This window comes from Natrix helvetica (genome assembly GCF_964273705.1).
Source record: "Natrix helvetica genome assembly, chromosome: 2".
In the NCBI taxonomy this organism is placed as follows: domain Eukaryota; kingdom Metazoa; phylum Chordata; class Lepidosauria; order Squamata; family Natricidae; genus Natrix; species Natrix helvetica.
Window position 1 is genome coordinate 127655990 of NC_138552.1, and position 27938 is coordinate 127683927.

Below are 27938 nucleotides of genomic sequence, written 5' to 3' on the forward strand. Positions count from 1 at the left end.
AGTTAGTTCATGGTTCTATATATCTCACAAATCCTGAGAACAGGGTTGAGTTTGCAGGGGTAAATGGCTCCTGCAAACTTGTTACATGGATATCTCCTTTTGTTATAACTGAGAAAATGAAGTGTTTATTATGCATTCATAAAAATTGTGAAAGAATAATTGCAGGAGCATCAGACTGTTATTTTTGTGGGGTGAATCACACACAGTCAGTCTGGAATCTGTTGGTGCCTACGTTGAAAAAATAAAATTATACTTTTATATTGTGGAAACTAATATTTACTTTTATCCCAGTAATCCATTTGTGTGTTGATTTTATGAGTCTATTTTATAGATCCCACAGGAACAGTTGATCATGGAGAAAATCAATATGCAGCTCCACAGATTTTCCCAAGTGATCCCTTATGATTTGCTCTCATTCCATTCCTATAGAATTGTCTTTCAAAATGCATCTTTTCTCCTGTCCCTCTCATTTTTACCTACTCATTTTTCCAGAGCCCTTGAATTTTTTTTTTTTGAAATTTAAAAAAAGACCAGAAAACTGTTATGCTGCAAAGCACTAATTATCAGCCTAGACAAAACCCATGAATTTGATTGGTGGCTACAGTTCATTGTTTATAAGTATGTTATCTGCTCCCCAAACCCCCCAGAGCTGAGTAGGATAGAAGAAAACCATCCAGTAAATGCTTATTCTCTACAGCGGCTATTTTGTAAGACTGTGTCATTTTGCAAGATCATATATAAACATGTTCCCACAGTTCCAGTCATTGGCCATCAGATTGAAAACATTTAAGTTTTCTGTATTACTTCTTGAAATAAAATTAAGCATTTGATATACTTTTTAAGACTAATATACAATAATGTGCATTTTGTGGATCAAGCAAATGAAAATACATTTGAGCCATAGAAACTTATAATAAAAGTGGATATTCTGTATGCCCCAGTTCTGTCTGCTACAGTGACCATCTCTTTGAAAACTTTGAAGGAAGCCCTTAAGCATTGCAACAAAATAAACGTTAAATGTTTTTACAAATTCAGATGATTTTACCTGGGTTTTGCATAGCACATTGTTAAGCTTATCTATCATAAATTACACCCACTAAATCCAAGGAAACAATGATGAGGAATAGCATGGCAGCCCTAATGTGCAAAAGCAGCTGAAGCATGGCAGAAAAGAGAAGAATAAAACACAAAAATGAGCCAGTTTCTCATTCATTGTTTTATATTTCAAATGTAGAAATTGCCCGAGTAGCTCACAGGGCAAATTGCAACATTTCTTTAAAGCTAAGAGCAAACAAGCAAGCAAGGGGTCCTATTTTGACCCTCCCTCTCTCTCTCCCAGTTGGGGATGAGAAGTGAAGGTGTAAAATTAAAGGAGCCTCTTCTCATATAAAAAGAGATGGCTTGAGGAAAGCAGCCAGCAGTTCTGGGAGAGGGAGAGAAAGCAAGAGCAGCATTTATTGTAGGACCTACTCCTCCGGGCAGCCTCGCACTACTATCCGGAGTGCGAGGTTGCCCGGAGGAGGAGCTGCTGCCGCCCCTGCAAAGGCAGGCCACGCGGGGAAAGATTCGTGGGGGGCGCATGCGCAGAGGCTGCGCATTGCATTATGGATGCTGGCATGCGGGAGTGTTGGTGTGTGTGTGCGCACGTACTTTCGGCCCGCAACAAGAAAAAGGTTAGCCGTCACTGTTGTAGGTGGTCCTAAGGAATCCTGCCTTTTAAAGGAAACCAGTCCATTCCCAGGAAAGGAGGAGCCCGGTGGAGGGGTGGGTGGGAAAATGGTGTCAGCCACTCTCATCTCTGCAGCAGCCAGGCGTTTCCGTGGTGGAGAAGGGGGAGGAGACAAGGGTGGTGGTGAGGCACAGTTTTTGACCCTCCTCTTTCATTGATGAAATTTAAATCCTTAGGTTTTTACCTTGAAGACAGTTTCTCGGAGTCATTTATTTCTGAAGATAGGTATAGGAAGAGAGCAGGGAACAATCGGGGATAAACTCCTGATGAAAATCATTTTTTTACGGGGAGGGTAGCTAAAACGATTATGATTAGGACTTTTATTTTTTTCTAAGAGAGCATTGTGTTGACGGTATGTAAATTTTGAATAACAGTGAAGGAAGTATCTGCTATATCAGGAGAGAAGTCACTTAAAAGAAAAAAAAAGCTCTTATTTTTCTGAGCTTTTGTGGCATATTCTGAAGGAGGTAGTGTCTTAATTTTTCTATATTTATACAAGAAGAGTATTTATTTTCATAAAGATACAAAATGTCATCATTTGCAAAAGGTAAGTGTAAACATGTAAAGTTCTGTAGTGCCAGAAGCTGCATTGAGGTTTGTCGCTCTGTGTGTGTGTTTAAAAAGGGCTGTGCTGTGGCTCACAGGCAGCTACCGAGGTAGGATGGTAATGATTAGAGGCTGTTTAAAAGGGGTATCAGTTGGATTTTAAGTCAGCAATTCTCTTGTTTTGAGGGTTGCTTAGGTGATAGCAAAGCATTGCCAGTCTCTACCATTGTGTGTGTGTGTGAGAAAGAGAGGGGGGAATGTGTGTGTATGTGTGTGGGAGGGGGAATATGTGAGTAGGATTCCTTCTCTTTCTCCAAATGTTAAAAAAAGACTAAAACTAGACAGGCAGTTGGAGCTGCTTGCCCGGAGTCTGGTAAATTAAAGAAGGGTCTGTACTGAATAGTTTATCAGCTGGCCTCCCATTAACATACTGACATAAGTGGTTATTAAAGCACCATTTCTCCTAGGTATTTTATGGCCGTGCATGTCTGTATACGTGGTTTGAAAACCCTATATTGTGAAATTGCCCACAAGCAAACATTTTAGCTTGATGACTGATGCATTGCTGTTACAAGGAAATAATTGAATAGTGTGTTGTTTCACCGAAATAATCTCATCTCTGTTTCATGCCACATACCAAATATATGACGCCTTCAGTATTAGAAAAGGAAGTATGTAGATTATTTCAAATAGGCAATATATAGAAAACCAGGTAGCAGTTTAGTTCTGAGTACTACTATCTATGCCAGTGGAGTGTGAATATACCTGGTGGATTATAGATACAGAATAATCTTGGTAACGACTGAACGAAAAGCTGAGTAGTACTGACATGACTGACTCATAAAATAGACTCCTTGAAAGTGATCTAATAAATACACAGCAAAACAAAAACACCCCCAACCAATAAATGCTATTTTAACATTTGGTGTTGCTATTTTTAAGTCCAATACTGGAGGAGGCCATTTTGTATAAAAATGGATTTCATTATGTTTTCTAAATGTGTCTGTTTTATAATACAACATGCCTCACTTAAAAGGTAGTCTTGATTGGAGATGGTATTTTTTATATTTCTCCTATATTCATAGATTATTTATGTTGTTGTAAACAGAGATTAAGTATTAGTAATTGTTAATATAATCTTAAACTTTTGTGGCCAGAATGTAACAAGGTACTTTTCTGTACTATCTAGCATTTTTAGTGGAAGGTCAGTAGATCTTACTTTTCTTTTTAATGAATGTATGCAATATCTTACACACTTTTTCCCCATTTTGTTACTGCAAAATAAAATGTTACTTTTCTTTTGTCCCCCAAATTTTGGCATGCAATTTTAGGATGAATTTGGGTTGTGGAAAGGGATTTAGCACACTATAGCTTTCTATCCTTTTGCTAAGTTTTTCACATTATCAAAGATAAGCTTTGCTAAAAAATCACATTATCATTTAGCAAATCTAGGCCACTCTAATTAGGTTAAAACTAAAAAGCATTGTCTATGTGAAATAATTTTATTGAATTTATTTTACTGAATAAAATGATAAATCTAAAATACTTAAAGCCAGTACATATGCTGGATTTCCCCCCATATTACTGCATTCAGGTCTGATGTTTAAATGTTTAATAGTGGATCTAAAGTCTGTGGTCCATGTATTTCTATTATTAACAGGAAAGTGGCAGAATTGAAGAGGTCATGCTGCACAGGAATAATATTGAACATCTTTCAGCAATACATAATCCAGTCATAATTTCTTATAAATTTCTAAAGCAAATTATGTAGGTACATAGTAGAATTTCTAAATCTATATTCTGTAGATTATAACTACCAGTATATATTTAAAATGGATTAAGCAAATCTGTTTAAAGTAGAATTAAATTAAAATGGAATGGAGTATTTTGTTGACATTACCCACCTGTCCAAGAGAACTTGGATTCTGTCCTTCTAGAGCAATAGTCCATGTGCTGTCTGTTTAAGTAAAAACAAAAAGAGAAAAGGATAGTACTATCCACCTAATTATATTTAAAGTAGCTTACTGGTTCCCAGTTTCAGATTCTGTACCATGAGATATACTGTAAATACAGCTATGATCCTTGTCATGTTCCTTACATCTCTTCTAGATACATACTTTTATTTTCTCATCCTTGGGTATCCCTCAGTCCCAGATAGATTCTGTACTTTTAATATGGCAAGATGTGCTTTTCTATCTGCTTACTTAATTTGAATACATTTGAATAAAATTTACAGCAGTGATACAGAACTTGATGTGACCAGATTTCAGCTCCCATCTGTCCCAATTAGCATGAATCATGGCAAAAGATTTTGATAATTGAAGCCCAGCATGCATATTTAATCCAATTTTGGGTTATCTGTCCCTAGTCTGACCAAACAATTCTAGAGTGTAACTAGGTGTATGCTTTCTTTTCTCTAGCCTCACCATTGTTTTCCTTCCCCACCCCACCTCAGCCACCCGCCCTGCCCATCTCATGCATTGTAATTCTGTATCCTTCCTTTGGGGTCCACTTAAAATCACCATAGAGTCAGAAATATCAACCTGTGCTGTGTTTTTTACAAGCTAGACTATAAACCAGGCTGATTAGCATAGTACTGTAGTACTTGTAGTACTTCCGTATACTGTACCTGTTTCCTTCTCTTACAGGTGTGAATGTAAAAAAATCTTGTTTCATGCAATGTTTATCAAAGTGCAGGTTTGTTTAGTAGGAAAACAAGATTCAAAATGGATTTTGAGAAAGGCAGAGTTTTATAATAAGTAGTTTCTTTGTTCACAATTTAGTTGTATTTGAAGGCTGTAGAAAGGAGTCATATAACTTCATTTTAACTAAAAAGTCAAGGTAGCATAACTTTCCCTTGTCCAATTTAGTCCTGGCTCCTTTCACTAAGTATAAAGAATGGCACTAAAAGCACTAAAATGTCTTGAACTTTTGATTGGAGACATACTGCTTTGCTATCCAGTTGACTCCATTAGAAATACCTTCAGAATTTCAGCTGCAGTATGAGCTGTGCCAGTTCTTTCCTTATGATCTGGAAATAGATAAAGCAGACTGAATATGGGATCTCTAAAAGAGATAGAAATCTTTAATTTTCTGTGTTTCACAATTATTTATTATTTATTTCAAAATTAGTTCTTCAAGATACTACTTTCCTTTTGTTTTATTCTCAAGAGCTTGTTACTAAATGCAGGATGATTGGAGAGTTCTTTCCTTGTTTGTTTGTACCTGAGTTCCACTGTCTGGGTATAAAACCAGGACATATTTTTTAAAAAATCTATATTTTCTTGAGTACAGTGTTAACTTTTGCAATAGCTGTGACATAGCAAGTCTTTCTTCCCAGATTTGTTCAAACTTTTTTACTTGCCTGCATCACTACATTTGCTAATCCTATCGGGCAATGAGGGTGTCATCGTTTTATTGCTACATTGGAAATGAGACATGCAGTTGCCAAAAGCAGCAGGGAAGGCTGCAAACCTCGTTCTGAGATCATTTTATCAGGCGGTTGTAACTTCCAGGGTTATTTTTGTGACACGGGGGCATAAATCTGTTGTGTAGCTACTAAGAAATAAAGCTGGTTCTACTTACAATGAAATTAAAGTACATTTCATTACCCAAAACAGAACTAAAGGTATTCACTGTGACATCTGCAGTTGAATTTAAATGTTTCTTTTCTAAATTGGGATAGATTTACATAATATACTTTATAGGTGTTTCCCCCTAACCATTTTCAAGTATGAATATAGTAAACCTGCTTCCAAAGCTAATGAATGTACCCTTTTAAAACCAGCCTTTCACAGCCCAGAAGCAGGAAAGGCTGTTCAACTCCCAGCATGTCTAGCTATCTTGAGAGCCGGAAATCTAACAAATGTGGAAGGCATCATCTTGGGGAAGAAATCTATCTTTATAATGAGGAGCATGATTCATTAGTATGTGACATATGCAATCAGTGCAGTTAAAATACTAAGCAATTGCATTTTTGCAATCTGAAAACAAGCTGATCATTTATTATTAAGTTTAAAATGGCTGTATGACAGAATGTATGGCTGTACGACAAAGCTGTATGACATAATTGAAATAGGAAAATATATGTGTTCTAATATAAGGAAACTTGTTAAGCAAGTTAAAACTATTTACAAATAGCTTAAAAATGCTTTAGGCTGTTATCACAAAACCTGGAAATGCTTTTATGCTGAACTGGAATAGTCTTAAAATTAAGAAAAGCAGAACCTGTATGTAGAAAAAAAATCAGTTCTCTGTGAGTAATAATGTACTGTACTTCCTTGGGAGTTTCTTTTTATTACCAATAATGTTGGGTAAGTTAAAATAACATTTATAATACAAATACAATAGCAGAGTTGGAAGGGACCTTGGAGGTCTTCTAGTCCAACCCCCTGCCTAGGCAGGAAACCCTATACCGTTCCAGACAAATGGCTATCCAACATCTTCTTAAAGACTTCCAGTGTTGGGGCATTCACAACTTCTGGAGGCAAGCTGTTCCACTGATTAATTGTTCTAACTGCCAGGAAATTTCTCCTCAGTTCTAAGTTGCTTCTCTCCTTGATTAGTTTCCACCCATTGCTTCTTGTTCTACCCTCAGGTGCCTTGGAGAATAGTTTGACTCCCTCTTCTTTGTGACAACCCCTTAGATATTGGAACACTGCTATCATGTCTCCCCTAGTCCTTCTTTTCATTAAACTAGACATCCAGTTTCTGCAACCGTTCTTCATGTTTTAGTCTCCAGTCCCCTAATCATCTTTGTTGCTCTTCTCTGCATTCTTTCTAGAGTCTCCATATCTTTTCTACATTGTGGCGACCAAAACTGAATGCAATATTCCAAGTGTGGCCTTACCAAGGCATTATAAAGTGGTATTTATATCCAACACTCTAGTTTTAATGCAAAAATAATCATGTTTTTTCTAATGCTATCAATTATTTTAAAGTAATCTGCTGATTCAGTCTGACTCAGTCAGTTGTAAAAAAAACTAGAATTGCAAAATATAGTGCTTCATTAAAAGAAATAAGCGTAGCAAGAAAGAAAAAAGTAATGTGTACATTGAGAACTTTCCAGATTTGGAAAACATAGGTTATTATACAGTCCTGAAAAATGTATATTTTTGAACCAACAACAACAATATGGACCCTGATAAATATAATCAGTTAATTTGATATTGTGTTCCTAAGCAGTTTTGTAAATTTTGAATTTTAGTATGTGCATTTTTCAACAGTTCTGACTTGAGTAGTTACAATAATAACCCAAGATACATAAGCTACTGTGATTTTATATAGTTGCTTTAGGGTTTACACCTGGTTGTTGTCCTGTAAGCTGTGAGACACACAATTTCTTAATTCCAACAGTAACTGGCAATGTTTTTAGAGTCACCTTAGAATTTGATTGGGATATTCATTATGAATTGTACAGTTCTTTTTATAAACCATTTAACCAGACAGAGCCAACTGCATTTTAAAATCATTTTTCCATGTAGTTTGGATGGAGGTAAACAGGGAGACAGATAACTTCAACTGAATGGGTTGAAACTGAATAGTTCTGAAGGTTTATTTATTTATTTATTTTCACAATGAAGAGTTAGTTACCTTAAAGTTTGTAGTATAATTTTGATATGTTATAGTACATTAGGGAAAAGCAAATCACTGTGTTTTGTTTTTTTAACATACAAATTTTAAAAAATTAAAGAAAATGCGACTGCTGATTTATGATGGTTGATATTTTGGATTGTTTCTGTGCTGTATGACACCTGGTTTTGACTAATTTCCTGTTTAATGGTGAAGGATTATCAGATCCTCTCCCTCCCCCCCCCTTATCTAGAATCTTCTACTTAAAAGTATAACCTCCTAATAACGGATACTTCCTCTGTTCTTTTTGCATGTGTAAAATAAGTGCCTTAAAACTAAAGTTCTGTAAGTGCAGGTAAGAAATATGCAGCAATTCATGTTGTTTTGTAGTCACTGAACCCCTGAACGAGAAAGCACTAAAAGAGAGGGAGCTGAGGAATACAGAAAAATGACTAGAGTTTATCAGCAAGTTTCTATTTTTTTTTGTATGACATAATTTTGTGAAAGGAAGATTGTATTGCTTGGCAAATCAGTAATGCTCAGCTGTTCAACTACAGAATAGCCTGACAATTTAGAAAAAGACTAGCTATTATTTGGGGATTTTTTCCATCACTAGTTAGCTAATAACAAGCACAAAAGTGGAATGCACCCTCATTTGGCCCATTGGTTGACTAGCAAAATGCAAGAATATGTGGCATCTGTTAAAATATTGTACAAAATATTTTTTATAATACATGCTGCTTTTAAGTACAGTACAGTTTAACATGTTTCATTGTTAAGGATTTTGCTCTCTCTGTGATGCCTATGAAAATTGTTTCTTATTTGTTTCTTTAAGATTTTAGCAAAGCGATGTCTCAGGCTGGTACCTCCCCATTCCAGGAAGCTATTAGGCAAGAACTGGAATATTCTATGAAAACGGAATTGGATAAAATACTTGGAACTGCACCACAAAATGAAGTACAGGTTAGGACTAAAACAAAATTACAGTATGTTCTTGAGTAGATCCTGTTTTTGTAATGTTCAGAATTTTGGGATATATATGTGGCAGCTGTAAAAGAGCTTTGTTGTTCTTAAACATAATGTCCCCTTTAGGACTACATATATTAAACAATGTAAGTTAGAAGTTTTCTATGCATTCTTTCCATTTTGGGATAGATTAGTTGATTCATAATAAAATATATTTTTTCTATACTTTTTGTGTTTATCTGTTTTGCCTTCCGTACCTTTGTTATCTTTTGTTGATACTTCTTGATTATTACACAGTGATGGCAGTTGGCAAGCATGACAACTCTAACAATAGGGTAGAGTGGCAAAAATTAATAGATACATAAAAACTTTTTATAAATAAAGGTATATCAAGTGAATTTTGAGGAGTGTATATGTATATACGTGCATATCATAAGCGTTTAGCATGTGTATGTGAAATGCTAAAAAATTATGATGGTTAGTGCAATAACTGTTGGGAAGAAAATTCTTGTGCATTCACTTTGTCTTTCATAGCAATGGGAGGGAGAAATAGAAAAAAGAGGAAACAATGCTTTAAAAAAAATGGTATACAAATTGTTTAGGTATGCAAGTAATTGTTACATATTTGAAAATATTCATATCCCAGAAATAAACTAGCAAAAGGATAGTTTTCCTCATTACAGTGATATCTTCAGTTTCCAACAATACTTGCAAATGATGAAAACAAAGACATAGAAATAGAAACTGCTGATAATGATGATATTGTATTCCAGTTCAGAAAAATAAGCTGATTACATATATGCATATATACATATGGAAAAGTATATTTTGAGACTTGGATGCCTTTCTTTTTTTTAGCTTTTTAAAAATTACTGCCTTCTACATTGTTTGAGACAGTGAAGCATAGAATCTAATATATTGATTTCTTTGCATTAATGTATCTTTGATAATTCCTTTTCTGTGTTTTGTTTGCCTGCTTCTTCTAAGGATATAAAAAGATGGCTACATTTTTAATAATCTAGTAACATGTAGCCTTTCTCTATTTGAAATAAAAAATTACAAATACTTTGAAATAATTCTATAACTTGTTTAGAACTTGTAACTAATAATTCTATAACTTGTTTAGAGGCCATTTGCAGTTACAATAATGATAAAAAAGTAGCCTTATGAGTGCATTTTACAGCTTTCACAGATTTGTAAAGCAAAGCAAAACTAGAGTAAGATAATTAGAATCATCATTTCACTTAGTGATTGGTTCCCTTAATGATCAAGTTGACAGATCCACTTGTGTTTGCTAAACAAGAAATTTATAATTATTGCTTAAATGAACTATATTTTTCAGCTTTATTCACTCTAGATAGTGAGATAAGCAGCATATAAATTTAATAAACAATATTTCCATGGCCAAATCAAGTGAGCTATGGTATATTTTACACTGTATAACATATACAACAGTATGCTAAAATAAGTATTGATTTATTTTAATTTTATGCAACATTTCCAATTTCCCCCCTCAAAAATGAAAGAGAAATGGCTCTGTTTCCTCACATTTTACAATAATTTTATATCTCTGTTTTGCATAAGGCTTAGCAGAAGTTAAAACCTGCTTCAATTGCCTTTTTCAGCACACTAAAAAGGACCTGGAAGGATTTCAAAAGCTCTTTCACAGATTCTTACAACAAAAAGGACCATCAGTGGACTGGGGAAAGATTCAAAGACCTCCAGAAGATTCTGTAAGTTGCAGCTTGATGTGAATTACCAATTTCTTGTGGATCTCATTGTTTTTTAAGTATCATATTCTGACTTACCCAGGGATTTTGAAGAAGTTCACCCCAAGCAATACAAAGGAATTGGGTTTTGATTTGAAGGAATAAAAGCCAACAACCATGAAGTATCAGGATATCAGTTTGCCTAAAGATGAAATGTCACTATCATCGACAATGTCTGTCACTTATCTTTGAGTCATTAACGGGGGCTTCTAAAAAAAATCAGTCCAGGAATTAGAGTAACAAATATATAAGGTTCCTAAAACATCAATGTATGTTTGTATGTTCAATGTACTGGCATTTAATGTATGTTTGTAATAAGATTTATTGAATTAGTTTTGACTACCAAGTTTTACTTCTGCAGCCACTCAGTACCGTGTTTCCCCGAAAATACGACAGGGTTTTATTTTCTTTTGCCTCATGAAATATGTTATCAGGGAGCCCTTATTGCTTTGGGGTTGCTGGGTGGCTGGCCCCTTGCGAGCGGACTCACGAAGAGCCGGGCACAGCTTCAGGGGCGAAGCAGCCATGAGGTAACCATGCTCATGAGCAGCTGTCCGGCAAATCCCCTCTCCAGCCGGGCAGAGCGCCATTCACTGACCTAGCGGGTATCACTAAGGCGCCAAGCCATGTGATGCTCTGCCCGTCCCCCAGCTCCTGCGGCTTGGCACATTTGGGATACCCCATAGGTCAGTGCATGGAGGTCTGCCCGGCTGGAGACGGGGGTTGCGCGAGCACCTGTTCCACCTCCAGCAAGCATGCCTCACCAAGCCCTTGTGCAGCTCTCCCAGGGCACTGCTGCTGGGCGCCGCCATGCTCCGAGCATAACTTCCAAACTCCAAAACTTGGCTGCCGAGTCTTCCAGCATCGACCGCTCTAGGAGTGCTCTCTATGGTGGGCCAGCTGCCGGACAGAGAGTCTTCTGGACAGAGAGTCTTCCAGCAGCTATAGAGAACACTCCTAGAGCGGCTGATGCTGGAAGACTCGGCAGCCGAGTTTTGGAGTTTGGAAGTTATGCTTGGAGCGTGGCGGTGGCGGGCGGTGGTGCCCTGGGAGAGCTGCGCAAGGGCTTGGTGAGGCTCGGAGGCAGGTTTGCTGGGGGTGGAACAGGCGCTCGCATAACCCCCTCTCCAGCCGGGCAGAGCTCCATGCATTGACCTAGGGGGTATCCTGAATGTGCCAAGCTGTGAGAGCTGGGGGGCGGGCAGAGCGCCACGTGGCTTGGCGCCTTAGTGATACCCCTTAGGTCAATGAATGGCGCTCTGCCTGGCTGGAGAGGGGATTTGCTGGGTGGCTGCTGGTGAGTGTTGTCACCTCATGGCTGCTTCGCCCCTGAGGCTGTGCCCGGCTCTTCGTGAGCCCGCTCGCAAGGGAGCAGCTGGCTGGCAACTCCCCCCTCCGGTCAGGCAGAACGCCACTCCCCAACCTAGCGGTGAAGGCAGCAAGCAATGTGAGCGCCTTTCCCCCCTGGCTCCTGTGGCTTGGCGCTTTCGGGATAGTGCTATGTCAATGAGCGGTGCTCTGCCTGGCTGGAGGGGAAGACTGTCCAATGGGTTTATTTTCAGGGGCGGGCTTATATTTTTACCCACGCGAAAAATGTGGCAAGGCGTTAGTTTCGGGATAGGTCGTATTTTCGGGGAAACATGGTACTTAATCTAAAAACTTGCTTGCAAATGGGGAGAGAGTATTTCAAGATTCCAAACACAGTGGTTGGGAAGAACAGCAACCAGTCTTTGGATTGCTTTCACCAATATAGACAATTCTGCAATGCTGCCTGGATGAAAATTTTGTCTTGTGTAACCAAAACCAAAATTTAAATTTTTACTGCATGTTTTATTTTGCAATTCTACTTTAAAATAACATACTGTAAACTGTATAGAGTTATTCTAACATGCTTATCGCTGTTGCCTTCCTTTCAGATACAGCCATATGAGAAGATAAAAGCAAGAGGAATACCTGATAGCATTGCTTCAGCTTTGAACAAGTTAGTTGTGGTGAAACTTAATGGTGGCTTGGGCACCAGTATGGGATGTAAAGGCCCCAAAAGTCTCATTGGTGTTCGGAATGAGAATACATTCCTGGATTTAACAGTTCAACAGATTGAGGTGAGTAGCATATATGTGGGTTCTCCTTGTTAAATAATTGTCATAAAATCTGTGGCTATCGTTCACAGAGACCCCATGCAAAACACTAAAATCTCAGTGGGAAAGGTGACTTGCATTATGCTGAAATCTATTTTTTTGTCTATTTCAAGAATCTTACAATCACTCTAGTTACCTCATATTGATGCATCATTACTTTTTAGCATATAATTACTTGTAAAAGAGCACCTGAGAGCAAATTGGAATAAAACATTAAGAGTACTGAAAAAATTTCTTTTTTTTTGTCACTACCATTCCAAAAGCTATGTGAACATAACATAAGCATAAATTCTGCTGAATTGGATCCCTGATCCAATTGGCTCATCTGATGCAGCAGTGTGTTCTCACAATGGCCAATCAACTGCACAAGAAAGCCCACTAATCTCCCAGCAGATGGCTTTCAGAGGCAGTCACGCTGCTATCAATGCCAATAGCCCTTGATCCCCACATGTCGCCATGAAACATTAATTGATGTTAGAGGCAAGTAGTAATGTTGTACACTAGGGCTTATTAACCCATTTGGTCATTAAAGCAGCAATACCATAAGCTTCCTTCAAGAAGTTTATGGTAGACACTAGATGACTTTTCATGCCATAATGAATTTGAGGTGGTGTTGCTTATGTTAAGGATAGCATTGGTCCAAGAGTTTTTGGAAAAGATTTACTCTATTTTTTGGAGTATAAGACACACTCTCCCACCCAAGAGAGGGTGAAAATTTGGGTGTGTTTTATACACCAAATGTAGCCCCACCCATCCACCGACCCCCACCCTTTGGCTTCTGCTTCCCAGCAATTTGCCTCCTTACAGCAAACAGCCTGTTTCAGGTTCAGTTTCAGCACAGCCTGATTAGCACAAGCAGCTGATTGTCGGTTGGATCGGCCTCTCGATGATCAGCTGTTTCAGGCTGCAGGGATTGCCCAGACAATAGGCAATCCCGCGGAAAATGGGGTGCATGGAGGCCAAAAACAGGGCATGCAGAGACTGAAAACGGGATGTAGATGCCAAAAATGTGGCGTGGAGGCGGCAATAAGCTATGGCAATCTCTGAAGCCTGAAACAGCTGATAGTCGGGAGGCCAAGGGACAATCAGCTGCTTTTGCTAATCATGCTGTGCTGAAACTGAAACTGGCTGTTTGCAGCAAGGAGACAAATTGCTGGGAGGCAGAGGCAGATTGTTTTTTCTTCTGCTAATCAGGCTGAACTAAAACTGAAACTAGCTGTTTGCTGCAAGGCTAATTGCTTGGAGGCAGAAGCAAAGGTAGATTTTTTTTCATGTTTTCCTCCCAAAAGCTACGTGCATCTTATACTTCGGAGGGTCTTATACTCTTAAAAATACGGTATGTTTTGGCTGCTGTGTCTCATTGTGTAAAAAAAAAAAGAAATTGAAAATATTATTGATCCTGCTGTCCATTCCATGCCGTGTTCAATTTGATTGTATGAATTGCCTACAATCAGCAATTATATGGAATTCGGCAGATTGGATCTTCAAAGCACAAACTTGCAGAACCACATTCCAATGATTGCATTTTAAAGTGGATTGTGGATTGAGTGGTAATTCGAGTACTCTCTGTAGACAAGGCCCAATGAGAACTTTGAAAATGGAATAGATTGACAGCAGATTGTATTTGTGGGTATTCTTTCACTCAAACAGAGTGATCACATTGAGCAAATAGCTTTGAGGATTACCTTTCTGAACTCCATTCATTGTATGGAGTTGGGTGGAGCAAGGAGGGGGAAGTATCAGTGAAAGGACTGGGCAGTCACATGGAGCATCCCCTTTTTTAGGAACATGTAAAAAGTGCTGGGGTTCAATTCATATATTAGTTTCACTTGTTCCAATTGTAATTATTATTTGAAAGGCAGTGATTGCTGACTGCATTGTTTCAAATACAGTGTAAGCTTTTCAAGAATGTAGTGTTTCAAATGGCAGGAAAAAAGAGAAAAAAAAGAGTGGCTTATGAGGAAAGTACGCTGTCCAGGCTTGATTGTTACGAGGTTGCGATAATAAAGCTGAATTAGTTCAAAGAACCAAAGCATGACAGTTACTGGCACCAATACTAGTAGGTGAGCCATCTTGTCAGTTTTCAATTAACTTCAATGTGTTGACCTAAAAAAAAAGATCTTGTTTGTGATGGGGGAGGAGTAAATGATGATTTGCACTTTTGCAGCATGATGTACCTCTTTTGTATATACATCATAACATTGCATACATATTAGAAAGTGGTGCTGCTTGCATCGTGACAGCATCTGACAGCATCTTTGGCATTTTTATGAAAGCTTTCAATCCTCCTGGCCCTTCTAGAATTGGCAAATAAAGTTTTTTTAAAAAAATATATTAAAAATGCCCTCCCTTAGAAACAAGGTTGATGGCAAAGTCTTAGTAAAGGCTTCAATCATTGTTTATTTCCCATTTCCTATGCTTTTTTGGTATCATCTTTGATAGTTTTAAAATGCCAAGTAAATGCTGTAAAACCTTTAAAAAGAAACTAGGATTTATTAGACAGTTTTCTTATTGAACTTGCTGTTTAAACCTTTCATGCATAAATGTTGCTTTTGCACATAGTGCCTTCGAGTCAGTCTCTGCTGTTTTCTTGGCAAGTTTCAGAAGTGGCTGGCTCTTGCCTCCTTCTTTGGCTGAGACAGAGTGATTGCCCAATGCTATCTGATTGCCTTCGTGCCTAATGTTGGACTAAAACTCACAGTCTCTCTGTTTCTAGCCTTAACCACCACATCAAACTGCATTTATGTCCTGCCCTCCGTACTGAAGAATATTTGAGCCAGCTTATAAATTAATAGAGGAATAGACAACAACTATGTTGCTGCAACTATGTTGAAAAACATTTGTAGGTTGGAAATATTTCCGTTTTCATACAGATAAAAGTATTTTCAAAATAGGAAACATAACTTTAGATAATGTACATATATTGTTGTATGCATCAAGTTAGGAAAGACATTCTTTACAAGGAAGAAAGGAAATTCCTCTTCAGATACGGTAGTTGCTCTCTGCAGTTTCCATAAACACTTGGCCTATATTTGCCATTCTTCCTAATTAGGGATAGCTATTTATGCATTGAAAGGTTTTACTCAGTAAACAATTCTAATTTTATAACTAAGAACGTGAACATGGTTTTTCATTCTACTACTCCCCATCCCCAGTTCCTTTGGTTTTTTTTTTACATTATCATTAGTTTAAAAATAATTTATAAGCTGTGGGTTGAAGAGGGGGGTGAAATACTTCTGGTATGTGTTCCTCTATTTTCTGAGGGAAAGTGTCTTAAGCGGAAACACAATAAGTAATAGGAGATAATGCTTATAAGTGGTAGATGATTGAGAACATTTCTGAATCAGAAAGCTACCATAGAAAAAGCCACATCTCCCAGCCTGATTGATATATTCTGGACCGATTAATTTTTGTATGTTTAATAGCGGGTCCCGATGAATACCTTTTTGCAGTACTGTAGTGGAATTTGGATATGACTAAAATATGAATGAAACCAGGCAGTTTAACGTTTATTATGAACATTGAAGACAGAATTGGTAAAGATAAATTGGTGAAGAGAAACTTGGTAAAAGGCTATTCTAGACAATGCCACTAATTAGCTGTCTAGGAGAAAGTAGGCGTAATGAACAGCAGGGTTTCATTCTCTGTTGACAAATATGGATGAGGCGGTATTATAACATACAACTTAATATTTTTTATTTGTTAAATTTATATGCCGCCCATCTCACAATTGAGTGACTCTTAGCAGTTTTGTTCTACATGTTCTTCCTTTTCCATTTTCAAAATTATATTCCAATACTACCAGCTTGTACCACCTCATTAGGAGAACTGTTCTCCATATGATATTCCAATATTATATTTTTGCATGACCAAACCCAACAATTATTGGCAGCTGATGAAAATGATGGAGTACATCATTTTCCTTGTAAGCGGCTAATGGCAATTAAGCAGCATTTATTTATTTATTTAACAAATTTACATAGCCACCTGATTAATATATGGTGACTTTGGGTGGCTTACAAAATTTTAAAATTCCATTATAAATAAAAAAACCACTTCAACCCCCTCCCTCCCCAAGATAACAACAGTACAATTAAATCAGCCACTTGATCTATTTGTGGTTACCATGCCCATGAAAAGCAAGTGTGTGTGTGTGAGGCAACCTTGCCTCAGGAGGAAAGAAGTTCTGTAAGGAAGGGGCCATCAGCAAGACCCGTTTTTGTGGTCCCACCAGATGAGAATCTAATCAATGGAATCTCTATACATACCCTTTCTTCCCTTTCTAGTGGGCCAGATAGATGTAATATTTTCCATTATTACTGCCTGATGCAGTCTTTAGAAACTAGTAATGCTCTCCACACCAATCAATTCCAGTTAAGCTGATGTGTGTGCATATGTGTCTGTGAATATGAATCTGTAGCTAATCATCCATCTTCCCATATCACAAATATGTTTAAACGGTTGCAGATCTTCAAAAGAAAAATTGCTACTAAATAAAGACTTCTAGCTTGTTTACTATATAACAATCGAACTGCACCACAAAATAACTCCATGTCTGATTTATGTGATGATGAAGTTGTATATTCCGTATTGGTAATGTGAAAAGCACTTAGCATATAAAAATGGTAACACACGAAGTGTTAATTTAAGTCATTTGTCTTTTGGAAGATCTTCATTTTCATTTTCATGAGACAGATTTTTCAAAGAACTTTGCAGTTAGTATATTTAGTAAGAAATATATTTAATGATGATTCAAATTAAATTTTTGGCATAAGGGATTCATTTATTTTTACAGGGTTAAGCATCACCATTAGTATACAAAGCCCTTGATTGATTAAATTAGATGATTAAATTTTGTGACTATTTTAACTGTATCAAATTGCTTTGCTGGAATATGGGAGTTATATAGGAATTGTTTTAGCATTAGCTGTTATTTAAATTAGAAGCCTATGTGTTTGTTTTTCCAGTTGATTAACTGTTGTTTTGAAAATACGCATGTTTAATAGCTCTTGAACATTAGATATCTTTCATGATAGTGAACTGTTTAAACTAATACTTCCTTTTTGTAGCATCTAAATAAGACTTACAATACAGATGTTCCTCTAGTTCTGATGAATTCATTCAACACTGATGAAGATACAAAAAAAATCTTGCAGAAATACAGCCACAGTGGTGTGAAAATCTACACTTTTAATCAAAGCAGGTATTTATAGTTCAATTTTAATAATAGCAATAGCTTAGCAATAGCCTTTAGACTTGTATACCACTTCACAGTGCTTTACAGCCCTCTTTTAAGTTGTTTACAGAATCAGCATATTGCCCCCAAACATCCAGGTCCTCATTTTACCCACCTCGGAAAGATGGAAGGCTGAGTCAACCTTGAGCCTGTTGAGATTCAAACTGCTAAATTGCAGGCAGGCAGTAGAAATAGCCTGCAGTACTGCATTCTAACTACTGCACCATGGCAGCTCTTACACTAAAAGTTATGTAGTTGCAGAAGAAATAGCATTTAAGGAGGCCAATTGTTATGTAAATAGTAGCAATAAAAATCTTCAATCTTTTACATAGGCTTTAAGCATGAATTTTTAAATTACAAAGAAGACTGTTATATAACTACAATGAATAGAATTGTAAATGACATGTAGGTGAGAGAATGAGTGTTTTGAGAAAATTCTTCTCTTTATGTTTATGGATTCCATTTTCTAATACACTGTCCCCTCATGTGAAAAGCTGCATTTGGTCAGAGAATAATAATAATGCCGTGTATTCATTATATTTTGCTGTTACGGTTTTCTGGTTTCAGCTAAATTGAATAGCTGAAATCCTTTTTTTCTCAGGTTTCTCTTAGCTTTCTGTGATATTTGAAGTGATTGGTTACAGTTCCCCATGGAAAACCAGCTTTTCCTAGATCCTTTTTTAAGTAACTCTAGAGCTGTATGTATTTTTTTTTAATTACAGTTTTCAATTATAAGCTACATAAGAGCTGTTGGTTTCATAAATGTGCTATAATAAGTAATTAATGATTGATGTTCCTTCCAGACATTGAATTGATTTAACGGTGCCTCACCTAATGTTTCAGCTGCTACCCTGAGGGCTTAATTTTTTCCCCCAGGTATCCTCGAATTAATAAGGAGTCTTTACTTCCAGTAGCAAAAGATGTATCTTACTCAGGAGAGAACACAGAGGCTTGGTATCCCCCTGGCCATGGAGACATCTATGCAAGTTTCTATAATTCTGGATTGCTAGATATTTTTATTGAAGATGGGAAGGAATATATTTTTGTGTCCAACATAGATAATCTTGGGGCTACTGTTGATCTCTATATTCTAAATCATCTCATGAGTTCGCCAAATGGAAAAAGATGTGAATTTGTTATGGAGGTCACCAATAAGACAAGGGCAGATGTGAAGGTAAAAATATTTAATTCAGTTGATTTCATTGTACATAAAATTGATATACTTCAGTTTAATGACAAGGATTGCTAAATCTATTATATTCCCCATTTGCAACACATTTGTCCTCTAGAAATGTATTTCGCCCATCCCATTCTTGGTCTGTGAACCAGATCTGCAGATCACATCCTATGGCAGGAAGCAAGACACGTTCTTACTGACAGAGATTCATTAGTTACACATTCCCACTCTGGAAATGCTATTTCCTTTTCTACCTTCCTCCACTGCTGACAGTGTTTCTGTACATTATGCATTTAGAGTTTTATATTGCATGTTCCATAGCTATGAAATCGATTATTTTTGCTTATTTATTTTGCACTCCATTGAGGTTCTTCTAAGTATTTATCACGAAAGACACAATTTGAGAGCATGCTAACTGGGAAGATACCTAATAAAAATGTTTTGTTTTTTTTTCAGACCACTTCCAAAATAGATATGGTTTTTAAAAAAGTGTTATTTTTTTAAAACAAAAGTATGCATGCACGCAGTTACATTGCCTCTTAAGATGTATCCCGCATAATACAGTGCATAAAGGAAAACAGTGTGGGAAATGAATCCCATTGGACTTAATATAGTTCCAAAAAGATATATAAAAATTACATTACATTGCTGCGAGAAAAATAAAATAAAACCAACTTTTAGTTCAATATTAAATCTTTCAGTGGACTAAATTATGCCATGGCAAAATATATGTAGGTTTCTAAAGCTAAAGTAATTGCAACTAGATCTCACTGAAACAAGTGGTACCAAATAATTGTTGTGACCAAAGCCATACATTTCTCTAGACATTTGTTTAGGCACTGTGACAGATTTCTATTTAATAAAGGCCACCTTCACTTTTGCAGGGTGGTACGCTTACACAATATGAAAACAAACTGAGGCTAGTTGAAATAGCTCAGGTACCAAAAGCACATGTCGATGAATTCAAGTCTGTTTCAAAATTCAAAATATTCAACACAAACAACCTGTGGATTTCACTATCTGCAATTAAGAGGCTGCAGGAGCAAAATGCTATTGATATGGAAATTATTGTAAATCCAAAGGTAAGCCTGTAAATAATTGAAGTCTGGAATTGCGTTGGTGAGAATAACATTATGAATCCTCTTGAACTGATCAACCAGAGAGATATTTCAAATTCTATTTACATTTATACATCTCCTGTCTTCAAAATAGTATCTGTAGGAATTTATAAGTATATCAGATCAATCTGGAAAAGTATTTCAAGAGCACATTAATAATGTTTAGTGTTTCTGTAATTTTAGTTTATATTATTCTTGGAGGAATTCTTATTATCTTTTATTTAAAATTCACATTTAACATTTTTCAGATAAACCTAGCTTTAAAATGTACCATTTTCATTTTATAGATCACAAAATGATTCTTAGAGAGGGAATATTTTCATCTCTTTAGGATAACATAGTGGGAAATTATGCTCATTTTCATGATCTTGTCAACACTTATTCATGAAACAATAACATCTAACTTACGTTCCTTGCTTGTTTGGAAAACTGTGGCAGGCAGGGAGATGTATGATAAAACTTGGCTTCCCATTTCCCAAAAACATGGTGGCTGAAGAAAATGCCTTGTATATGCACTGATTAAATCCTCTGTGACTAGAATGTTTTTTTTGGAGACATTTTGCTTTCAGGCAGCAATCTAAAGTTTCTAAGCTCACTTGAATTGAATTGAATCTGTAAAACTCAGCTAGCTATCATATCCCATGATCTTGAACACTTTCTCTTCCAGACTTTAGATGGTGGTCTAAATGTTATTCAACTGGAGACTGCGGTTGGTGCTGCTATTAAAAGTTTTGAGAACTCTTTGGGAATAAATGTTCCCCGTAGCCGTTTCTTGCCGGTCAAGACCACGTCTGATCTTCTACTTGTGATGTCTAACCTATACAGCCTTAATGCTGGGTCTCTAACAATGAGTGAGAAACGGGAATTTCCTTCTGTGCCATTGGTCAAGCTGGGGAGCTCTTTCACCAAGGTACACATAATTATTGAATTAAAAAAGATTATGCGTGGGAACAGACATTCAATCTATGAGCCAATAAAAACAGCTCTTGCTAATCACTCTTAAGAGAATAGGAGTAAGACTGATAGTATCCTAAAATGTCCTCTACATATGATCATCCAGCAGTTGCTACCTATTTTTATCAAGTCATTCTGGTACTAGCAGTACAAAACTAGTGTTTGAGGTCAGTTACTGAAGCATCATATCAGTTACTGCATGTAACATATTTAATTCTTGATTTAGATATATCCTGAGACTCTTGAGTGGCTAACAGATCTCTAATTGAGTAGATTAAAATACAATAGTAAGATTAAAGATAGTGATTAATCTGATTGGAAAAGTTTTGTGACAATATAATTCTCATAAAGAACTAATTCTGCAATCTACAGATATTAATTAGTGCACTAGGCCAGTTTGCATCTATATAATGTAGTAACATTACTGTTCATAACAATTTTGTTGCTTTGTTGTTTTTATGTGTGAATTGTTTTTTAATTAGTGAATTTCTAGACTACTCAGATGACTCTAGAGGCTTCACAAAATTTAGTTAACCTAGACCTGGGCATTTTACAGTCTTCAGACCATATCTGGCCTTTGGATTGTCTCTGTCTGGCCTGTGATAACAGTGGGGAGGCGGCAGCAACGGCCTTCTCCAACTGTCTGGGTTTCTCACTGGTTTGAAAATGATTTGCCTACATATGAGTTAACTTATTAACTGTTCTGTGACCAGTTTATTGCAGTCAATTTTACAGACCAATTTAAAGTATTTTAAGCACAAGTAAGCCACTTTAAAAATTGATGGGCAACACATGCCCATCCCCAGTAACCCTAGAATATATTAGATTTGGGCCTGATTTAGAAAATATTAAGAATGTAGTAGCAGTTTCCTCCCAGAAGCTTCCACTTCCCATGTGACTTCATTGTCTCTCCCCCCCAAACCAAACCAAACCAAACCAAGCATCCCTGGTCCTTCTACTGAGTAGCATCTTGCAAGCTTCCAGGAGATTGTAAGGCCAAGTTGAGGCCCATGATCTTCCAGAGTTATCCTAGCATTCTAAAGCTTTTAAAAGTTTGATTTTAGGGGCTGACGTGTAACATTTGCGCCTTCCCACACTCATTCTAATAGGGTTTTTTCCTGAAGTTTTTTTAAAAATTAGGATTATCATTCTAATACATTCTTAAAGATTATAAAGATAGTATTCCATTCCCTCTTTACCTGTTCATTATAGTTTTGCCTTCCTTAAATCACTCAACTTTCTTATTCAGACAAAAGCCAATTTGGTCTAGTGATTAAGGCACCAGACTTCCAACTAGGAGACATGAGTTCCAGTCCTGCCGTAGACATGAAAGCCAGGTGGATGACTTTGGGCCAATCACTCTCTCTCAGCCCAAGCCACGTCATAGGATTGTTACTGTGGAGAAAATAGGAGGATATATTTGCTACCTTGAATTATTTGTAAAAACAATAAAGATGAGATACAAATAAAATTCAGCTAAGGTGAATAAAATATAACTATCATGTAATCAGATGTGGATCAGAACAAGGGCAATTAAAGAGAGCTATATGAAATACTAAAAAATTAACTCAAAGGTATAGTGGTGGACACTATATGGCCTTCAATGAACTGCAGATCAAGCTGTGTTCCAGATTCAAAAGTTATGAGACCTCCTTAGGGCTTGTGTTTTCCAAATTAAGAATTAGCAGTACAAGTCTTTGACTACATGTTGTGAGTTTCATAAATATTGAACCTGAGGCTTTGCATTCTCTCTCTTTTTTTTTAAGGTTCAAGATTTTCTGAGGAGATTTGAAAGTATCCCAGATATGCTCGAACTGGATCATCTAACTGTTTCAGGCGATGTCACTTTTGGGAAACATGTTGCATTAAAGGTTGGTCAATATGATTAAGTTTAGAACAATCCCAAATGTTTATATACTTGAAATGCTACATTCTCAAGCAACACTATTTGACAAAATCTGCCAATAACTTTAGAAGTCATCAATGCATTCTTAAAATATCCATTTGATATTGGGGATCTGGTAATTACTTAAAATTAGTTAATCGTCTATTTTCAATGACTTAAATAGTGTTGCACAAAACTAGTCAGAAGCACTCTTGTGCAGAATGGCAAGTGCAGATGAAGCACCTCACTTTAAGTTGTTAAAGTAGTCACATGTTTTGCGAGTTTGCACAGCTAGTTCAAAAGCTTGTTTTGTGCTGTGTCTGCATATGTATGCAAGAAAAGAAAGTGTTTCATTTATGAGCTGGTTGAAATAAGATTTAAGTAGGTTTTCCATTTCTAGATCTCATCATATTACCTCTGAAATTTTAAGCTGTTTTTATTTCTGCTTGTTCCCATTTAGCATCCAATTTGTTTAGGTGCCAGAAGACTTCTAAACTCAGTTGCAGATGTCTTATTTAATTTCTTTATCCTGATTATCTACTTGGGTTGTTAAGTTTTATCGTATCTGCCATTAATGTCAGACTTGACAGAATAAAATTTTGTTTCCAAATCTTATTGAATTAATTAAGAACAATTATCTTCCATTGTATGCAGCAGAGGAATGAGGCTGGGCTTCTCCCAGTTTGAATTGTTCTCTATTATATATTCTGAAAAATGTAAAATATCTTATGCTAGAATTTTTCTTCATTAAAATCAATAAGAGCTAATTAAAACATTAAAAGAAAGAAATAATAAAAAAGAAAACTCAATACACTTAACAGATATATAAACAGATAACACAGTATGAAGGAAATGGACATAAACAAAGCTTTTAAACATATCAAACTATACAGATACTAAACGGTAGATTCACAAATTAAGAACTGAATTTCATTCATTACGTTTATACCATTTCAACTAAACATTTCCTTAAAATAAACATTCCTTATTCTTGTAGTTAAAAGAAAAAATGTAAAGGAGTTGAAGAATGTAAAAATGGAATCAGATCAAATTAGTTCAGTCAAGTTGAGTAGCATGTAGCTTGTTGAAGCAAACAAAATAATAATCTGCAAACAGGTATCTCCAAATTAATAACATTCTTAACTCTATAATTACACTAGAATAGTTTTAAAACTTTCTTGTAAATTTTATTATGGGTCAGACGTAATTAAAAAATACAACATATAATACAAATTACAGAATTGCTCATACTGTATGCTAAAACGGCTTGTAACCTTCTGTACCTTGCTGTCAACAATGCAGATTCTACAGGCCTAATAAAACTCTTCCAACAGCAAACGGCCAAAAGCTGCTGCACATAGAACTCTTCTGTATGAAATGGACTGAGAAGGGGTGTTAATAACTTATTGTGTGCATCTAGGTAACAATGGCAACATAGCAGCTTATGATCCTGTGATTCAGTGTTCCCAACTTTTCTGGGACAGAACTTCTCCACATAGGGAATTTTGGAATTCTTACCCTCTATTATTGCTAATGGTAAGACCTTAAATGAAATAGTGTATAGGGCTTCCAAAAATTTATCATTTGTAAATAGGGCCAAGTACAACGGTGACTTAAAATAGCATTAGCTCTTCCCCAATTTAGCTCTAAAGACATCTTGGTATAATCCTTTTAAAAATTCTATATCATGAACTGTTCCAAGTGTGTCGGCATCTCATTTGATTGAGTGGGATTTATGTAATATTCCAAGAAGAGTAATAATTATCTGATTGGATATTTATTGGGGCTCTAAATGCAAGCTTTTAGCCATAATTTGAGAGCACACAGCCAATTCTCTATTTTGATTTTTGTAAATTCTGCATCTAGAGAGCAGCATTAGGAACATATTTTGGTACCTGAAGTAGCTTTCTTAGGAAGCTAGTTTCTACTCTCTTCTGTTGCTTGTAATTGGCACCTACAGTAGTTTTAACTGTGTTTCATAGAGGAATTGCGCTGTGTCTTGGCTTCAGAAAGTTTCGAAGTAACTGGTACATACTGGTTCCCTCTAGAGAAAAGGAGAGGGTTGTTTATTTATTCAATGTATATAGCAGCTCACTTCATGTAGGTGAGTCTGGGCAGCTCACATACTTAAAAACAGAAAACAAAGACAAAGTTAAAACTTAATTTGTGGGAGAGTGCAATCCTTACAATGATTAACAAAACAATTGGATCCCCAATTATCTGATACCAATACTGGATCCCCAGGCATGATGACAAAGCCATGTCTTGACAGCCTCCTGAAAGGCCAGCAGCGTCAGGACCATTCTAACCCCAGATGACATTCCTTTGTAAATGGATTCATAACATGCCTCTCCTGCCAACTGTGATAGGACAAGTAGATATAGCTGGGGAGAGGGGCTGCCTCGAGTAATCTGGCCCCATGCCATGTAGAACTTGTTGCTGAACCCTTCTGAGCATTCAGAGCAACCTGAGAAATAGGAGCATGTCGCCACCTTGAATAACGTAGCATATATCCCAAGTACTTTTCAAGTATGTGCCTTTTAGGGTTCAATGGAACTTTTTATATGGAATGGGACAACTTGCCACAGCCAATGCGCTGCGGCCTACTCACTGCAGGACAATTCACCACAATCAACTGGCTGTGGGACAATTTGCTGCAGGACAATTTAACAATTCTATTTAATTATTTAAAATAATTGTTTTAATTTTTGCAATTCACATTTCATTGTAAACCTCCCTTTCCATGCTTTTTAAAATGATTGTATTCCACTATTTTTCATATTAGTTTAAATCTTGTCCTGCAAGCAAGTTGTCCTGCAGCACGTTGGCTGTGGCAAATTGTTATAGACCTTTTTATAGGCTGTTACAAAACATATGACCTTTGTTTCTTAGTTAAAAGGTAATGCAGCAGTGTTAAGACTTGCCAGTGTCTGTGATGGTATAATGGCATTGTTTATAGTTTTAAATTAAAGCAGTGTTCTCTTTGCCTTTTGAAGAAAGGATAAAAAAGGCACTTTTTGTATGGAATGTCCTTTTTCAAATTAGCTGTTGTAAATACATTTTGCAGTTTTGAATTTTTACATTTTTCTGGAACAAAAAGAGTAAAACATTGAGCAATTAAGAGAGGAACACAAAAAGCACTGTACAGAAGTAATTAATTATGTAAACAGTCTTAGTTGTAGACAAAAGTAATAAATCCCGGTCAGAGATATTTCAGTGGGGGTTGAGAAACAGTTCAGAAATTCAGAAAATGTGAAGAAGATGTAATAAGAAAAAAACCTGTAAGTTCTGCATTGGTGGTTCTCATCAGATATGCCTGCTGTAAGTTGCTTCAGAGCAGGCGGTTGAAAACTTGAAGATGTATAAGTCCATCCCTCAGGAACAGAGCCCCAAGGGAAAACTGGCTGGCAATTAAAAGCCAAGAATATTTCCTTGTGCAGTTTGGTTGGGGAACATAAAATCTTTCCTGTTATAATAATGATTGTCTCTTTAGTGAACTTCAATCTTGGATTCAGATATATGCAATCTTGGATTCAGATATATGATATATTCAAAGCTATTCTGATCTAATTCTGCTAATTTTAGAAAGCATCTTGTGACTGCAATTAAATATACATTTCTCAAATATAACTGACAGTTCTGTGAAAGAGGACATTAATGCATATGGTTGGAATTTCGGTAATGAAACAGCAGGCGTTTTTGTTAGATGTTATAGGATAAATGTAAGAAGTTCAATATCAGTATTTTATGAAATGTGATCGCTTCAGAATTAATGAAATGTAAACTAAAATTTAGAATTTTATCTTTAGGAGGCTCACTGGAACTTTATTTTTTATTTCCATAGGGAACTGTCATAATTATTGCAAACCATGGTGACAGGATTGACATCCCCCCTGGAGCGGTTCTGGAGAACAAAATAGTCTCGGGCAATCTTCGTATCCTAGACCACTGAGCTGCTATGAACTTCATATAATATAGTTTCACAAGTGGAAGAATATATAGGCATTAAGATTTGTATACAATCACTCTCTTCTGTTCTTACAGTATTATTTCTGTAATCCCTTTTAACTGATAAAACTAAGAAAGGCAAACATTTAAATAACATAGTTATTTAATTAATATAATCTAAAGTGCAATATTGCTGATACTCTGACTTTTGAACTGCTTGTAACAGAAAAAGCTGCGAAACAATATGCTGTTAACTATTAAATACACCTACATTATGAAGTACTTTTTGCTACTATATAGCAGGTATGTCTAGAATGTTATTTGCCTTTCTGTAATTCAAACTGCTATTCACAGCAACCTCACCCCCCTTCACAGGATGGTTCAGTACCTCACTTTGACTGTTTATCCTGTGTACCCAAAGAAAAGGTACCTGAAACATTTGAATAATCATTTCTCATCCCTCATCTATACTGTTACTACTTAAAACATTAGTTTACTTTTAAGTACTGAACAGATTACCTTCTTCATTATACTCATATTAATAGAATAAAATGTGCTGAGACAAAAGAGGAAATGAATTCTACATCTGTACATGTACTGAAATAAAAAATATCAAGTCCCTGGGCTGGATATCAGTTTTTGTTGGTAATAATGTTAGGAAATAAGTTAAATAATTCATTTTAACAGTTTTATTTCAATTGACAGTGATTTCTGCTAATGTTAACAGATAGGCATGCCTGTTTGAAAAAAGCCATAGACACACAAAACATGGTAGACTATTGTTGTACATAATCATCACAAGAGTAGGCACTCACTGGATTTAGATAAAAATGCTGTGAGGTGAAATACACAGGCACTTTATTACTTTATAACAGGCAGGTACCAGCCTGAAAGCATTAAA

At 36.3% G+C, this 27938-nt stretch overlaps 2 protein-coding genes across 6 annotated transcripts in view; one reads left to right on the forward strand and one right to left on the reverse strand.

Annotated features, from left to right (window-relative positions):
• The window catches only part of WDPCP (WD repeat containing planar cell polarity effector), a 368266-nt gene that overhangs the window by 243435 nt on the left and 96893 nt on the right, over nt 1-27938 (reverse strand). The gene's annotated exons all lie outside the window — the stretch shown is intronic.
• On the forward strand, nt 1551-27887 carry UGP2 (UDP-glucose pyrophosphorylase 2). 3 transcript variants are annotated; one of them, XM_081941582.1, is made up of 10 exons: nt 1551-1673; nt 8682-8809; nt 10438-10545; nt 12498-12683; nt 17789-17922; nt 18832-19129; nt 20017-20214; nt 20918-21160; nt 22971-23075; nt 26934-27887. In XM_081941582.1, exons 1-10 carry the CDS (start codon nt 1580-1582, stop codon nt 27039-27041), a joined length of 1602 nt encoding a protein of 533 aa, XP_081797708.1. In that variant the 5' UTR covers nt 1551-1579; the 3' UTR covers nt 27042-27887. The 3 variants fall into 3 exon arrangements, with proteins under 3 accessions (XP_081797708.1, XP_081797709.1, XP_081797710.1); XM_081941583.1 differs by lacking the exon at nt 1551-1673 and adding an exon at nt 1757-1852; XM_081941584.1 differs by lacking the exon at nt 1551-1673 and adding an exon at nt 1859-2276.

Bases quoted from the DNA above. Each gene is read 5' to 3' on its own strand.
- UGP2 (XM_081941582.1), top strand. From the start codon at position 1,580: ATGCGCAGAGGCTGCGCATTGCATTATGGATGCTGGCATGCGGGAGTG. The intron at 1,674-8,681 runs GTTAGCCGTCAC...TGTTTCTTTAAG, and splicing joins CGGCCCGCAACAAGAAAAAG to ATTTTAGCAAAGCGATGTCT. The intron at 19,130-20,016 runs GTAAAAATATTT...TCACTTTTGCAG, and splicing joins AGACAAGGGCAGATGTGAAG to GGTGGTACGCTTACACAATA.